A 17,909-nucleotide genomic window follows, 5' to 3' on the forward strand; every position below is an offset into this window, starting at 1 on the left:
CCCTCTGTCGTGGCCCAGGCTGGTCTGGGACCCAGTAGGGGTGGAATGGCTGACAGAGTGGGAGAAGTTAACAATCCTATGCATTCTTCCCTTTTCTACACTTGTTCTTTCTATATTTCCATCTTCTCTTCAACCCACCCATAAGATACTTCATCCCCAAGACACTATCCTCCCCTCCTATCAGCTAATTGAATGAAATGTTAGGATACCTGTGAAGAAAAACCCTGCAAGATATTGAACTTGGATGTTCATCTGAAATGTATATAAACTCTACTTTGGTCCTTCTGGAACTCAAAATCCCAAGAGCCCAAGCAGCCTTCACCCTGAGATGTAGAGGTATAGAAGGGTTTAGTACTTTTCTCATGAGGAGCGGTGGGGATGTATGAAGCCTGGCATGCCAATGAATACCAGTGATAGCACGGCCGTGATGGGAGTCAGCTTGAGGCTCTGCATTTCCAATTCAATAATTCACTTCTGCCTGGTTATGTTTAATCTATCAGCTTCTACACTGGCACTAATATAAAAAACTGTTAGAAATGTCTTACAAGGATCATGGATTTTAAAGACAATGTGAGAGACTAATCACCTATACAAGAAATGTTTGCTGAGGACCCTCTTCAGTACCAGGAACTGTGTTAGCCACTCATTAGCCCCATTTTCTTTAAGAGCTAAAGCAGGCAAGAGTTTCTGGTTGGAGGTAAAAGATGAGGGCAGCAGCAGCAGGAAAGCAAGTTGGCAGGCCAGACTCAAGGCTTCCTGGACAAAAAGGGGGGATGACCAGGGAGCTGGGATGGGCTCAGAAGCAGCCCTAGAGAACTGCTTTACCTCAGGTGCCCATTTCTACCCATTATATAGGCTCCTAGCTCCCCCTTGTTGGACCAAGGAGCCATTACCAGAGGCCTAAAGCTGAGGGGTCTCTACAGCCAGTGCCTGGTGGGCCATGGGGAGGGGCTTGCTAGGGAGAGATCTAGATCCTGCAAGTCCCAGCCTGGACTGTTGCATTTCCCTGTGGAAACACACTAGTCTAGTACTGTACGCTAGAAACATTGAAGAAAATGGGCTTTTTATGAGCTAAGCCACCATTTATAACTGCATTTCCATGTAAAGACACAGAATTCCAAATAACCAACTCATAAACATTATAGAATACCATCCTTTTATGGGCTAGAAATTCCACCCCCCTCTCTCCCCACTTTCCCTTCTGATATATAGCAGCTTGTTTCATGTGCAAAAATATACTGTAAAGTACCCCAGGGTTAGATCACTTCCCTTTCAGCTACACTTTTGGAAAACCCTACAGGTAGAAAGAGATTCTTACTGGTTTTGACTTCCATTTGACCTCTGAACAAGCTCTAAGCCACATCAAGGTGTCAGGGGCTGGAGAGAGGCTTGCTTATTTCCTCAGTGGCATATCCAGCTTCCTACCACAGGGAGCACTGGACCAGTCTCTGTGGGCCAGCCCTGCTCAGTTCTCGTCCCGCCTGGGGTGGGCTCTTGCTTCTCACACTTGTTTTGGGCAGCAATGTCACTACATTTACTGATAATTGCCCAGTGTTGGGACAATACTCCCTGCCACCAACTGATGTTAAAGATACAACCACCGTTTTTACTCACCTTTTCCTAAGAAAGAAACCTTATCAGGAGCATTAGCTGTCAGGCCCATGCTCAATCTATCAGATCAAACCTGCAGAAAGCCAACTTGCAGAATTTCTTGGTGGTCTAGGTTTAAGGGATGAGGTTTTCATTTACTTTCTTCTCTGTGTTGTTCAGGCTATGTAGGCTGAAGCAAGGACAGACTGACCAAATGTTCTGTTGGCTAAGATTATACTTGACTATTCTGATTCCCCAACCCAGGCTACCTATTTGGTCAGTCCCAGTCCCCCAGCATGAGGCAGCCTTTGCACTGCAAGGCTGAGGTGCCCAAACCCAAACCCGGGGGATGACAAACACTGCTGCCCTCACAGGGAATCAGGCCGGGTGGTGGGCGATGCTACAGAGCGGTGCGCAGGCATGAGACAGGGTAGGAGGCTTCTGGTCCGGCAGGGCCAGTCTACATACATGTGACAGGGCTGGGGAGACACTTCGTGCTATAACAGCTCAATGCAGAATGAATCTCTAGATTGGGGGAAAAAAAATGAAGGCCAAAAAAAGGGTATGCAAGAATCGAGATCCAGCACGTGTGTACATACACACACATATATGCACATGCACACACACAGTGGAATGCTGGGGAACCTCAAGGATTTCAAAGTTCCCAAGCAAAAAACAGATCCAGGCTAATGTGCAAACTAAGCAGATGAGCCCAAATCTAATAACAGCAAATTGAGGGGAAGCAAACAGAACAGGCAGGTGTGGACATGGTCCTCAGAGGGCAGGGTATGTAGGCAGGCCTGGAGGAGCCCTGCTCTTCCCGCAACTCATCAGCAACAATGTTCCAGCCCTTTATGTTCCATTTCAAAACCACTCGTATGCTTTCAATTTCACTCTGAGACACCCAATTCAAGGGGTGAGGTCTTTGAAAACTAGAAATTAGGTGTGTGTTTTAAAGTTCTTCAGAAGAGACATCGTTTCTCTCTAAAGATTTCTAGTCATCTATTTGTCCTAGTGCAATACAACTTGGTGGGTTGTGGTGGGTGACGTGAGCCTGTCCAATATCCCAGCGGAAGAAGGAAAAGGAGTGTGGTCACTCTGGGACCATTCCTCTCTTGCCCAAGGGTCATTATGCAACCTCTTTAGTGGTTTCTTTTGAAATCACAAGGGCCAGCTATGTGGGAAAGGGAAGTCTTTATTCTCTATACTGTGGCTCAGAGACAGATCTGAAGCCTTTAAATAGCTTGAGCGCCATCGGAAGACCCCACTGAGGCAACAGTTTGATGGGCGGAGCAGTGGGCAAGGATCAGGAGTTTGGCCTCCTCTGGGCAGGATATGAATTCCCAACACCTTGAGTGCTGCTTGGAGCTTCATCTTACCCATGAGAGAACTAATATGGGTACGGCTGCTAAGCAGTGGGCTTCTGCAGTCTTCTGCGGATGCAAGAGTAGAGGAAAAATCAGGTCTACATCTCAGGCCCCAGATTGCAAAAAAGGTAACTTTTTTTCTTTTTTTCCAAATAACAAGGGCTAAAAAGTGCTCCAAGAATGAAACATCTGTAGAAACTGAAAAGGGACCTAATTCTGGCATCTACGTCTTCCTCCCGGGGCTTGGTGAGAACAGGGCTCCACCCTCCGGACTGGAAGATTTCTTTCATGCTTCATTAGTAGGGCAGCAGCACTTTCTTATGTGGTGAGCAGAACCGCAAGAGATGTCTATATTTTACAGAAAATTCATCATGGTCTGACAAAAGGGGAAGTCAGGAGCTGATGAGAACCAAGTGACAAGGGTTCTGGGGTGTCTGATGGTAAAGTGTTTTATAATTCCAAAGACACACTGAATTTCTTTTTTCTGTTTATTTCAGTTTCCCCTGGCATACGTTCGAATTCTAAATCCAAAAAGCTTCTAGCTGGAGTCTAGGAATCTAGAAATGAAAACAGCCAGCTACATTTCATCCCTCAAGCTGAATGTTATAATGTGCAATGGGGATAGAAAAAAAAAATCTAAACTAGACATGTATGAGGTGATCATATGGCAATAGTATCTTGAGATGGGAGAGAAGGGTGAATATAATTTTTAGGGAAATGGGTTTTGACTGTTTCAGGAGATTTTGAATTAAAAAAATATTTTTTTGCACACATTGATATTCATTTTATAACTGACGAAAACATTCCCCAGGGAGTGTTAGGAGGAGGAGGGAAAGGAGTCAGGGGATTAGACAGGGATGGGATCAATTAATTGGGATGTAAGCATCAGCCCTTTTACAGCACCAACGGTCACAAGTCTGAGTGTCACTGAACATACCAAAGCTCTGGGTGCCCAGGGTCTCTGGAGGGGTGGGATTCAAAGGGAGCATGGGGCCAGAGAACATAGCAAGCAGAGCCCACAACAATCAGTCCTATCCAATGAGGTCAACAGCCCCGGCTCCTTATTGGTGGAGCTACCTTAAGGGTATGACATTGCCTTATAGTAGGAATCACAGAATTACAGCTTTGTTTTTTAAATGAACGGGCCAAGGAGTGACTTAAAAAGAAGGGTTAGAATAAAAAATGAGAATTTCCTTTGCCAGCTCTTCTAAGACCACTTCTGGGCATGGAGCCTCCAAGGAGAGATGAAGAGGTCAGACTGCCAGACCAAGGATGCCAGGACACCAGGAAGGTGCCAGAGCCCCCCCTTGGTTAACCTCAGTGCTGGCTGCTTGGCATTCCTCCTGACAAAATGGCAGCCTTCTAGGAGAAAAACTGTCCAAAGTCTAGAAACACGACTCACGGACTGGTCATTTCTCTAAGCTAATACAAATGCTGAGCTCTGCACGCAAGACAACAAAAATACTGAATTAGTTGAAGCTAGTAATTCTCCCATGTTAAAGGGCATCAGGATCACCTTGAAGGTTTGTTAAAACACATATAACCTGGGCTCATCTCCAGGGTTTCTAATTCAGTAAGTCTGTGTTGGGGCCTGATAATTTGCGTTTCTAACAAGTTCATGGGTGAAGATGCTGATGCTGCTGGTCCAGGGACCACACTTAGAGAAGCAATGCCTTAGGCTTTTCCTGTCTTCATTTAAAAGAACTGCAAAGTTAAGTTCCAGGATGGAGCAGGGAGTGTGGACATCATTCCAGGCACCTGTCAAAATAGCCTCAAGTTCAGTGAACATGGACAGAAATCACAGCAATAAAGCCGGTCCATACACTTGGATCTTCTGGGGGAAATGTGAGCACACCCTAATTAACGAAAAAGGGCGATGCTGATTTCTTCACCTTTGAATCTGGAGTGTGGTTTGCAGTGAGCTTTTTAGTGATGTGACACCTACAAGTTGTGGATGATGAAATTCAGGGAAGAGGTCATGCTGGCATGCGCATGTGTTTGTGTTTGTGTGTATGTATTGCTGCTGTCAAACAACCAAACAATATATGGGGACCAGGTTGCAAGGCTGATGGGTTGGGGCAGGTGAAGTTTTGTCATAAAAAATTAAAATAACCTCAGGCAGGAAAAGCTGCCTCAAATCTTCTGGAGCATATATGGGCAGTGAGGAGGGCCCGGCATGCTGCTGCATTCTGAGCTGGAAAAGGGCCTGTGCTTTTGCCATTTGGTTATCAGGTTGATTTCTTCTTGTTTGTGAGCAGGGATTGGGAGAGAGGACAGGGAAAGGGTATCAGCGGGGTTAGTGTCAGCAACAGATGCTGCTATACATACCACCCAGATGCAAGTCGATGAGGTCACTGTAATAAGACTCTCCCCAATAGTCTACAACAAGGAATTGGTGAAGAGAGAGTTACTGGATCAGATAACCCTCCCATCCCCCCATGCCCAATGCTATCAATGAAATGAAGCGTAAGAGACTCACACACAGATACAGCAATAGGGCAAAGAGAAACAGCTGGAAAGCATGCATCTCTCTATAACTGCATTATACACACAATACGTACCTGTACTTTGGGGCAGTGGAAGGGGGGAATTAACTGAATACCACTGGTGATGGAGCCAATAGCCAATAACAGTGTGATTCTTGTTTATATTTCCTACCACTTAGGATGGAAGATGTTGGCTTTGTTGGCAACCCTGACTCCTGGGACCAACCTTATCTAAGAAGATTTAAGCAAGTTCAGGGGCAGATCGGGTTATTTACTTCCTTACTTACTGAACACTAGGAGACCCAGGCTGAGGGCCTGGGGGCAAGATCTGCACATCCTAAACAAGCTCTGCAAGGACACCAACTCTTAGGTTTAAATGCAGACACAGCTCTCCCAAGAATTCACAAACAAGTGACCCCAACGGAGACTATATCCAACTCCTCGTATAACCACTTTTGTGGGATGGGTTTGAGATGAAGGAGATCCTGTTCTTCTGAGGTTCAGGCTCCAACTTCAGCCAGACTTCACTTTAAAACAGGAAATTAGCTATGACTTATGTATGGTTCTTACCCCAGGATGATGTGCCTTAAGGCTCTTGGAGGTCTGCTGGTCACAGGCACTCCTAGCCTTTATCTCCACTTGGCAGGATGTTAATTGCTTCACATGCCTGAGATACAAAGACTGGGCGCTGCTGAGGGGCTTCAGAAACTCAGCTATTGAATAGGCAGTGGTCATCTGCCCCGAATCATAAAGAAACATAGAGCACACCAAATTTCAGCTGTTACAGTGTCACCCCTTTTTCTCCAAGCCTCACAATCTGAATGCTGATCCTGGCAGTCATTTTACTCCTCACGAGGGTTTTCCCTTCAAGAACAGGCACATCAGAAAGTAGAGTGCAATCTTGTCATGGCTTTTCAGCTCATGCTCTGGGCTGCTCCAGTGGCTTTAAGTCTGAATCAGGGTTCCAGAACCAAAAAGAGCTTCCTGGTGTCCCCAGTACCAGAGAGAATGCAAGACTCTCAGTGTTGCCCTAGGGTCGAAGGCTCTGAACCCAATCCTTTCACTCTGGACCTGAATAATTCTTAGACAAGTTGAGAACAGTGGGATGGCAGGCCCATTATCAGATCTCTTCTCTGGAAGGGCAACTTGGCTAATAAAGTCTGACCTCCTCAGACAGCGACAGAAGCTTGAGTCCATCAAGCAAGGTTCCGGCCAGTTCAGCAGAGCCCTCAGGGAGGGGGCTGTACTAGCACTGCTGAAAGATTCCAGATTACCATGCTCAGCTGAGATTACCTTCTTACAGGAAAAATGGTCACACTGACCAGGGCTCAGCCAGGTGCAACAAGAGGAAGATAATGCAGAAGGAGGAGAGGAAGGAGAGGCCAATGTGCACAGTTGAGCCTCAAAGATGACAACTGTCAACTATGAACAGGGTCACTGAGAATTCTGAGAGAAGACCAGGCTTAGGAGTGATGTGATTAAAACAAGAAAAGGAAAATAACATATGTGGAAATATATTCTTACGGTAGAAGCCACCGTATCCTGAAAATTCCCCAAATGCACCATGGGGAAATCTCCAAACAGAGCTACTAAGGCCTGTCTTTAAAAACTGGACAGACACGGCTTTGGATGGAGAGATCTTGGTGTAACACTGCCTAAAGGAAGGAGTTCGGACTAGAACAGTGGTTTTCAAACTGTGCTCTGTGGAACTCCAGGGTTCCCCAAGAGAGTATTCCAGAGGTCTCCCAAATACCTGGTTCATAAATACTTCTAACTCATTTAAACATACTTTAATAGGACATAGCACATTTACTTTTAGCCCACTGAAAACCACCAACACATTAATCTGCTGCTAGGTCAACTCACTTTGTGAGGCCCCAGGACCAACCTTCCTCTGCCCTCTCTGTGCAAGTATCTGAACTCTCCGTGAATGTGTTAGTAAGTGGGACAGCTTGCTTATTTATTTAAAGTCCAGCCTGCAAGTACAGTGCTTATGCAAAATTGTATAGGTGAACACCCTACGACAGCTACCACTCCGTGAGGTGTCAGCCACTCTGTGATGTAAAGAATTAACCTTACCTAAAGTAATGTGATCTTGCCCTTGTTTCCTAAGAAGATAACTCTCAAACCTTGGAATTTCTTGAGAAATTGAGGTAGTTTTGTTATCCAGACAACACCTGAGGATTTGCGGTAATGAGTGGGGGCTGGCCAGACCAGAAAGACCACCTGGTAGCCAATATCAACTAGCTTCAGGAGGTATGATTTAACCTATCATGATTACGCAACGAGGCCTCAATCTTGACTACATAATGACTAAGGCCAATAATGGCTCAGAACACGGAGGCTCCAGAGCTTCCTAACTGGCGAAGGGAGGGTGACAAGCCCTCTTTGGGATGTGCATGGAAGCTCCATGTTGGGAACCCTCCCAGACCTCACCCACTTGTCTCTTCCTTATGATGATCCTGATTTGTATCCTTTTACTATAATAAATCTATCATCGTTAGTACTTTCTGTGAGTTCTGTGAGTCATTTTAGCGAATTAACGAACCCAAAGGAGAAGGGGAAGCCAGCAGGGGAAAATAAGGGAGCCCAGGGGAAGCTCCTACAGCTTGCAGCTGGCATCCCGAAGAGGTTATGGGAAAACCCCAAATTTGCAGCCAGCAAGTCAGAAGTAAGGTGTCATGTGGACTCCTGAGTTTGTGGCTGGCACCTGTCTATTTGGCAATCTGAAGAACGGTGTCCTTTCAACCTGTGAGCTCTGACCTAGCTCCAGATGGCAGGGGCAGAGATAAAGAGTGCAGTGTTGGTGGCTGGTGTCAGAGATGACTCAGAAACGGGTAAGTAGGGATTTGATTAATTTTCACATTTTGGAGATTAGATTTATGTTGATTCTTATCTACAAACTCTCTAAGTACATTCCTGCCACAGTGTGGCACTTTATGTGGGTGACACATTATGTCAAGATATCATAGCACAGTTGGCTTTTGTGTTTATGTATGGGAGCTTCCTATCTGAAATTTGTTATTTATAAGGAATATGAAGCTCTGTTAGATTCATTAGTGATTCAACTGTGAGAACGTTCCTATTGCTCCACTTTTAAGTTCTGAGCATCTAGATCATTTAAACTGCAGGTATCCTGAGATTTCCAGGTGAGCTGCTAAACTGTACCATTTGTAACAACTACCTGTGTGAATTGGACCATTCTCAATACAGGGCCCCAGGAATAAGTAGGATGCTGAGGCTTACTGATACCTGCTGCTCTCTACTGCAACCTATATTTTCAAATTTGTGTTTACTAACATTTTAGACTAATTCTCTTTTATTTTAAACTTGAATTTATAATTTGATTTGCTAAAAAACAAGTTTGAAAACCAATGTCTTAGATGAAATTCTGTTTGTACATGTTTATGAAAATGTAATCATCTAAACCCCTGGAGAAGAATTTTCGCAAAATCCTATGCCAATTTTGAATGGTATATTTTTCTGGTCCCTTGTCAGCAGCTTGAATAAAGCAGGCTGTTCTAGAAGAGCTTCTAAAAGTACTGTCTTAAAGACTCAAACTACATTGGCAGCCAGTGGACGCTAGGGTGTCTTAAAGGAAAGATCAACCCTGGTGGTGAGTAAGGAGGGGCAGCATGCCTTCCTTGAGGATTAAAGCTAGCTCTGAAATGCAGACGCAGATCACTATTGAGTTATTCTATGTGTTGACTGATCTATCACTTTCCATCTTGACAGAAGTACACTGTGGGGAAGGGTAAGAAGGGATGATGATGGGCCCAGGCTCCCTCCTGATAGCTTCTGCAAGAAGAGAAAAGCAGTGAGGAAAGGGACCTGTGGACCCAGTTATATTGGGCACAGGGGACCTTAAGTGGGTTGGGGCTAAGTCCCCCCAAATGAACAGGTTTAACTGAGGAGGCCAAGCCAGACCACACAGGGCAGGGAGTGAAAACAAGGAAAGGAGGGCCCACAAGATAGTGGGGGATTATCACAGGTTTGCTGGGAAGCCTGGTAACCCTTTTAGGTGAATCTGACACATGGGGTCAATGCTTGCCTTAACAGATCCCAGGCTTTTTGGCTGACTGGATGCTCAGTGGTTCAAGTGTTTGCATCTCATTTGGTGGCCTGGGCCTCAAGTACCAGGTGAGCACAAAACCAAGAACATCCACATCTTCATCTTCTTTCTCCCCCATCCCATCTCTTCACCTGAAGGACTTCACTCAGTTGACTGTAAGGCTGTGATTTTGAGGCCTGGAAGGGCCTGGAAAAGGACACCTACTTCTATGCTTGACCCCCTATTCTCAAACACATGAACCACAGGCCTACAGAACCTTAAGAATTCAACTGACACCAGGCACACACCATGAGGGCAGCCCATCGGTCTGTTTTCTAGCAAGACTGGATAGCAGCAGCTAGCCCAACTCCTAGCTGCCTCTTACTGGTTCTTCTTTAGTTTCACAGACTGCCTGTGTGTACTCCCCTTGCCCCTGCCTGCAACACCAGAAAAAGGAAGTAATAAGGGATCACCACAAAATTAGGTCACTGCCCTTCTTCACTCCCCAGACTTGTAATTTCAATGCTGAACCTGTAGGCCTCGTGTTCACTATAAAGAGATGGAGGTTTCCCCATACAGGGACTGAACCAAGACTCATGGAAGCTTGAGAAAGTAGAAATCAGTCACTACACGCCTGAGGCTGGAGCTAACTTTGAGGGCTGGTCCAGTGGTTTCAAGGTCCTGAAACAACGTGGCTTCCTGGGTCCTCAGGACCAGGGATGACTCAGGTATTTCATGGCTTTCTTTGCACCCAACTGTGCTGAAGCCAAATCCACAAGGTTCCTCTGGTGGATCACTAGGTGTGACCGCACTGTATTCTAGAGCTCTTCCCTGTCAAGAGCGGCAATCAGTCGTTCTTCAGGGTTCCCTCCCTGCTGGCTCATCACAGGATGCACGGGCCTCTCAACCTATCCTGAGCAACAGTTCTCTGGTAAACAAAGGGTCTGGGTTCACACTGGGAAATCTGTGCCAAGAGGGCCTTGTGCTCCTCCCACAGGTCATGGGAGGGCTCTGTGGACATGTCCTTACGTGCTCTGTATAGCTTGGACAGGAGAGAGCTAAACAAGGGGGTGCATGTGGGGGAGGAGGCTGGGGGCTTGCTCAGTGAGTTCTGTGATGGCTCCTTGTGGTACAATCTCCCTCATTCCCAGTTATTTTCTCCTAGACAAAATGAGAGGGTGGGAAAGGGAGAAGAGGAAAGGGGGAAGACCATCCAGTGCTTTCCATCAACAGGTGAAATGGACTCAGATTTCATTCTACAGGTGAATGGCAAGCCCAAGGCTGGGTTGAGGACCAGGTCTGGGCCTTAGGGCAGTCCCAAACAGAAGCACCTTCCTTTCCTGTGCTTAATAGGAAGTCCTAAACCTCAGTGAAGGGGCCCAGCAAATCCTGCTGGAATAGGAGCTGAGGTCCAGATGAGGTGACGCAAGGCTAGCCTACCATGGGGGCTTTCCTTCAGGTATAGACCTCCTCCCAGAGGAAACCAGGACAGTACCTGCTTCACCACGCAGTGCCTTTTCCACGGCGACCCCTCTTTCTTCCAGCTGCCTCTGTTTCTCCTCTACCTGCTCCAGCTGCCGTTGGATAATCTACCACAAAACAAAATGCAGGATAAGCACCCAACTCTCTTATCTCCTAGCTTTCAGAAGGAAGACGGAACTGTACAAACAAAGGAGAAAAACAAATTGGGAGAACAAGTTGGGAAAGGCCCTCTTTATGGGCATTATGTTCAGAGTATGGTGTGAAGCCAACCTGTGTCTGAGCCCCTTACTCACAGGGCCTTGGTCACTGTGCAGGCTTCTTGGGTCTGCACCGCCGAGGCTGGATGTACTTTAAAGTGGTGGCCAGCCCCTCTCCACAGAAGTTAAAAGAAAGGAAGTGGATATAAAGTCCCGCAGGAAGGACGTTAAGTACTATAACCCAAGGCTCTTCTGATAGTGAGATTGCTAAAGCACTAGGAGTTCTTGGAAAGCATTGTGGAAATCCTGCCTCTACAAGTTAAATTGTTTTTTAAAAATCTGGAATGGCCTAGGATCTGTAAGGCCTGAAGACACAGGCTGATGACTGGGAGGACAACCCTGACCTCTTTCCCCAAAATTCCAGGCCCTTCAGAGGCTGACAGGCTACCGACTGACTCTTCTTGACAGTTGTTACAATTAAATTAGCTGACGTTACAATGATTATTCTAGACTAAGGGATTTAGTCTAGAATCTGAAAGATTGGCTCTTCCTTTTTTACCAATAACCACAAAAACGAGGCCTCTGTAGTTGCATTAAGTTTGTGGCCTAAGAATTTGGGGTTGTCATCTAATGCAAGTTACTTCAAACAGGGCTGCTCCATCTACCTCAACTCTGTGTTCTTCCCCTTCCCCTGTCATGGTGGAGAATGAGCTGGGTGGATAGGAAGATGCTGCCACGTGACTTAGCCAGGGCTCCAAATGGCATTCAGGTGTGCAGCAGTCCCACCTTCTGTGGTCTCACCTGGGCTCGGTGTAGCCGCTTAAGCTCCTCCTGCTTAGCCTGTCTCCGGGCAGCCTTCTGTACACGCCGGGTCAGTTTGGTGTTTAGCTCCTCCTCCGTGTAGGTTCTTGGCTAGAGAGAACAAGAGGTATTTCCTCAGTCAAGGGCATGCAGGCCTGCGATGTTAGTGGGAGGCTGGCTGGCAGGGGCACGGAGAGGACTCTTCCCCGAAGTGGGCCCTGGTGCCCGACACACTTCCTCTCCGAAGAGTGCTGCAAGGCTGGCAGACACGTGGATGAGGGGTGTGTGGACTCCCCAGCCTGCAGCTCAGCCAGAAGGTTCACTAGCACGTATCACTGCTGTGCCCCCAATGCCACAGGGTTCACTTAAAGATCTACGAGACACTTTCCCCTCATGACAAGGGCTGGAGGCTGAGTGGGGACTAACTGTTAGGAAGTTAAAACAACAACTGACACCCACACGCTCCTTTCTCTTTGAGACCACCTGTTTCCTGTATAAGGATGTCTGCTATTTTTTAGACTTTGTAGGGGTAAAAAGTATTGGTAAACGTTTCCCCAAGCCTCCTGCTTCTAGGAGGCTTACAGGGGGAGGAAAAAGAAAAAATCAGGGTCCTTCTATTGTCTTGATTGATACCAAAACCCACTTTCTTCAGACAAGTGGTACTTCTAACGTTCTTTTAAGAAGTAACATCAGCAAGTAGGGAAAACAGGGATGTTTCTATTTTAAGTCTGTGTGACCCCAAACTTATTAATAGTGTGAAGGGAAAACCATGGAGGTGAGCGTGGATTGACCCTGGGCTCTGCACACAGGCAGCAGTGTTGGGGGAGGCAACACTAGGAGGAAGGGAGCCATCATGGGGGTTAGAAGAGCTGAAGAGGCAACCGACCAAACTCAGTGCAACTACACTGAGGAAACTGCTAACGTACGCCTGAGAATGGGGGCGGTAAGGGCGCCAGTGAGTGCTGGATGCTTTGAATAAACACTGGGCCAAAAAAACAAACAAACAAACTAACTAACCCGTTGTGTCAAGTCGATTCCAACTCATAGCGACCCTACAGAACAGAGTATAACTGCCCCATAGGGTCTCTAAGGAGTGGCTGGTATATTCAAACTGCCGACCTTTTGGTTAGCAGCCGAGTTCAGGGCTCCAAACACTGGGCAACCAAAGGCAAATGCTGGGGGCTTTGCCTTTATTCTTAGTACCCTCTTTATTGCCTCTAAGAACTTTATAGACTTTAATGGAGACCTCCAAATTCATTTCAGGGGTATATTCTCATAATCTTATTCTAAGAGCTAGAGTGATGGCAGAGAGTCCAATGATGGCAGCCCTTCAAGATCACAGGTGGGTGTTGGGGCCCTAAGCGTTTCACCTTGCAGCCAAGGCCTATGACCACCCATCTCTGCAGTGCCCCATCCCAGAGGCAGCTCTGTCCCCCTCAGGCCCTGGAGCAAAACTGCCACATGCACTCCAGCCAGCCGAAGGGCAGGCTGTCTCATCCTGTCTCTCTCGTGACACATCTGAAGAAAGTTCTGCTGCTAGTGTTTGCTGCAGCTCCATGCATGGAATAACACAGTTAGTGAGGATGTGGCTGGAGGGCAGGGCCAGCGCTGCTCTGGGTAGTTAATCACAGACATGCATGCAACAAGGACCAGTCAATGGGAATGAGACACTACCTTTGATGCATATGATCTCCTGAATGCCAAGGCGTGTGGTACATAAATCGACTTTTAAGGGGATGGCAACGGAAAACAAAACAAAATAGCAATAATAATAATAATTAAAAAATTAAAAATAGAACACACAGAAATGGAGCAAAATCAGTTAGAGTTCAAAACAAACACGCAAGACTAAAACACATGATTACTTTTTACAGTATCACACAGGACTGCATGAATGATGAACTTGGGTGGAGAGCCTCCAGCAGCAGCGTCTTAGGGAGCCCCTGTTTTGAATAAATTCCCTCTTCTATTCACTGAGTAGACAGCTTCTTCATTCTCCCCCAAATTGTGTCTTTTCTTTCTCAATCTCACTTGTGCCTGAGTTAAAACTGTTTAAATGTATGACGATAGACGCTATTTCTCCCTTAGTAATCAATACCAGTTTACCAGTTGCCATGGAGTTGATTCCGACTTATGGCGACCCCATGTGTGTCAGAGCAGAACAGTGCTCCATAAGATTTTCAATAGCTGATTTTTCGGAAGTAGATCACCAGGCCTGAGGCACCTATGGGTAGACTTAAACCACCAACCTTTCAGTTAGCAGCCAAGTGCATTAACCGTTTGCACCAACCAGGGTAAACCATATTTGTGTGAAAATTTAAACTATTTCTTCCGCCTGGATGCTGTGGGGCAATGGGATGGGGACAGGTGGGGGGGATTCCTGATGCTAGAGACACAGACACAGAGCAATGTTGAACGTCGAATCTAATGTTCTCTTCCAAAAAGGCTCTCTCCAGGCAGTATTCCTGAACAGGGCCAGATGGACTCATACTCATCTCCGTGCAACAGAGGGACAGGTGGCCATTTCTTGATTATACTTGGCAAAAGGGTACTGAAATAGCAAAAAAACTGATATTGACCAAAACTGTTTCAGGCAGTAATTTTAACCTCCACTCTCTCCACTAAACCTTGAGCAGAGCTGTTCAGAGAGCTGAGGTCAGCGACCTTTCCTCCTCTGGTCTTCTCACCACCCATATTTGGATGGTGGAAATGGCTAGAAGGCAGTAAGGGAGTGAGGCAGGGAGGTGACACGAGGTCTGGATGAGCCTCTGAACAGGGAGACCCTGACGGCTGCCTTGTTATTTCTCTGTCCATCAGGGGGCCTCAAGAGCATACTGGTCTAGAGAAGATGAGTGTGCCTCCTAGTAGCAACATTTAACTTCGAGCGTGTACGTCCTCCCTCAGACTGACTCACCTCTCCCGCAAACCAGACTGAGGGGAAGAAACTTCATTATTAGAACCAGCTGCTTCATTAAAAGACAGATGAGCTCCCCAAGCAGTGGGAGAAAAAATCCACAGGAACTAAGATACCACAACCTAAGGAGTAGGTTTGACACTCTTTGTCTGTGAGTGATGTAAAAATTACAGGGGTCGGGAGCGGTGGCCTCCTTCCTCATAATTTACTGATGTCTGGGGCTGGTACCAGACTTGGTAGAGGCAGCCACCAGAGTGAAACCATGGCACATCCTGAGAGAATGAGGACTGCCATGAGAGCCGCCGTCTCTGCTGCGAAACAGATTACAGGGCTGTGGAAAAGCGAATGCACAGCTCTCTGATGGTTCAGTGGTCAAGAAACAGCCACGTTAGTTGTATTTAAAATTGGATTGAAGCAAAGAAAAGAGGTACACGTGAGTTCTCTATTGTTGGCAGGGCTATCAGGGTTCTTTGTTTTTTAAAATTATCTTAATTTTCTATAATAAATATTTTCATTATTTTAAAGTTGTTTTTGTTTTTTTAACAAAACACAGGTGTTTGTTTCCCACGTACAGATGCTTTTCCCACTCGTACAGCCTCAGCGGGCTCTGGCTACAGGGGTTTGGGGCACTGTCAGCAAGAGCCTTCCCTCTTGAGTCAATTCCAATCCTACTCTCACTTTAGGTCCCTCCATTCCCCATGCATTTTATTCTGAAAAATTTCAAAGCTACAGACAAGCTGAAGGAGAAGGACAATAAATGCCCATATGCCCTTCACCAAATCATCTTCTTGTTGTGTGCCATCAAGTTGATTCTGACTCATAATGACCCTATAGGACAGAGCAGATCTGCCCTATAGGGTTTCCAACACTATAATCTTTACAGGAGCAGATTGCCAGGTCTTTTCTCCTGAGGAGCCACTAGTGAGTTCAAACTGCTGACCTTTCAGTTAGCAGCCAAGCACTTAATCACTGCACCACCAGGGCTCCTTATCAAATCACCTAGATTTGCCAAATGTTAACATTAGCCACATGTTTGATTCAGCTGTCTTTATATATAATCTTTTTTTTTCTTCTGTCTCTGAATCATTTGTAGACATCACGATCTTTCACTCTAAATATTTTAGCAAGTACTTCCTAAGAACAGGGGCATTTTCCTACATAACTACGGTACCGTTGTTGCTTACAAGGAATTCATGTTGATTTGATAATATTATATTGTTTATACAGTCCATACTAACACTTTCTCAGTTTTCCCAAAGACACCCTTTATAGCTGTGTTTGTTTAGTTTTGTTTTCCTGCTTTAGGTTTCATGTCTTGGAGGTAGAGGGTGCCCTCCTCTCACTCAGTATGACCGAGCATCATGGTGGGAGTCGGGTTGGTCCTATCCTAGGCTCGGGTTTGTCTTTGGTACTTCCTACGTGACCTCCAGCAGGTGGTTTTACTTCTGGGGTGCAGCTGGAACACGAGGTCTCCGGGGCCGCTCTGGTTCTAGGATTCTATGGTGGGGGCCCGTGAGCTGTTGTTCATGTCCACAGTGGAAAAGAGAATTCCCTCTGCTCCTCATGCCTACTAAGCCCTGGGAGAGGCTGGGTCTGTGAGTGGTGCTATTTCAAAGTGATGACCTTGGCATAGCCATCTTGGGCAGTCTGCCACTCAGCATTTAGCAGAGCTCTTAATTAATGGAGAAGCAGCAGACAGACCTGACCACAACAGCAACCATGCATGGTTGTGTCACAAACTGGCTAAATGTATGCATGGTCGCCACTGAGGCAAAGCGAACCTTGGGTCGTATCTTCCTTTCTTCGCAGACCCCTAGGACTCCCTCAGGGAGCCACTAGCCAGTCCCCAGTGCCGGGATGTGTTCAGAGACTCACATATATAGCCAGAAGCAATCCTCAGTTTGTACCAATGCTACTGCTCGGGAAAGCTTGACAGGGAGCACTTGACTAGAGGCACGTTAAGGCAGGCCCCCGCTGGAGAGTACACAGAATCCCAAAACTTAACTTGGTGTGGCCTGGCTAAGGCACACAATGCTGGGCTCTGCAGACGGCCAGGGTGGGGCAGAAAGAGAGGTCTGACTTTCCACGTGTCCTTCTAGGAGAGGGGAAAGATAAAGAGCTGGCATGGCCAAGGGAGGTACACAAATCAAGAATGAGATGAGAAAAAAAAATGACTAGCTTTTCCCCAGTTTGCCAAGTTATCAAAAGAGGACCTGGATCAGGCTAGGAGGGGGAAACTGGAAATACGCTACACATACCGTTGCTGAGTGACACATACAGAGGCTCAGGCCCATCATGGCCCTTCTAGCTGGTCTACTGGCCAACGTTTTAAGCCCTGGAAGCCCATGGGGAGAGCAGGCTCACCCTCCAGCCCCAAAAAGCCTTGTAAAGAAGGTACATGATGTTTGGGGAAATTTTTTCATTCAAAAAAGGTAAAAGGAGGCTGGACTATCACCTTGGACAGGAGGGTAGGCACACCACCCCCAGGGTTAGGCAATGGCCTTGCTGCTGAGGTCTTTGTGTGACACAGATGCCCCATTAGAACTTCCTCTCCTCGTCCTCCTCCAATGTGCCTATATCTAGACAAGGCTACAAAAGCCCCTAAAATCAAAAGATTGAACATCCAAAGGAGGCTAGTGATGAAGGAACTCCACCCTGAGACATTCACATCTCAGGAGAGCTGAGTGGCCACATCTTCTCTGAAGTCCTGAGGAAATGAAGGGGGCTAAGTCAGACCTCCAGCTCAGTCTCTTTAGTCAGTGTCTTTAATAGCAGGAAATCCTCTTTAATCAACAAATACACAAAGCAGGCAGGATGAAAATCCTCAGAGTGACCCAGCCTCGCAGTATGACTTTTCCATCTACTGTCCCAGCCCCCTTACCCCATCCCAGCCTCCATACACCCTGGAGGAAGAGCAGCCTTTCTCCCATCATCCTGTGGCGGTAAAGGGTGGAGGCGCTGGGGGTGGTGGAAGGTAGGGTGGTGGAAGGTGGAGGTGGTGGCGGTGGTGGAGGGTAGGGG

At 46.7% G+C, this 17,909-nt stretch overlaps 1 protein-coding gene across 1 annotated transcript in view; it reads right to left on the minus strand.

The window, feature by feature from the left end:
* MICAL3 (microtubule associated monooxygenase, calponin and LIM domain containing 3) overlaps window positions 1–17,909 on the minus strand; it is a 216,887-nt gene that overhangs the window by 6,496 nt on the left and 192,482 nt on the right. Inside the window, exons 28-29 of the mRNA XM_012556919.2 lie at window positions 11,975–12,085; window positions 10,990–11,083 (exon numbers count right to left, since the gene is read on the minus strand). Coding sequence (XP_012412373.1) covers window positions 10,990–11,083; window positions 11,975–12,085 — 205 coding nt within the window. The remainder of the gene's footprint in view (window positions 1–10,989; window positions 11,084–11,974; window positions 12,086–17,909) is intronic.

The sequence above is a fragment of the Trichechus manatus genome, unplaced genomic scaffold, assembly GCF_000243295.1.
Source record: "Trichechus manatus latirostris isolate Lorelei unplaced genomic scaffold, TriManLat1.0 scaffold00081, whole genome shotgun sequence".
Lineage (NCBI taxonomy): Eukaryota > Metazoa > Chordata > Mammalia > Sirenia > Trichechidae > Trichechus > Trichechus manatus.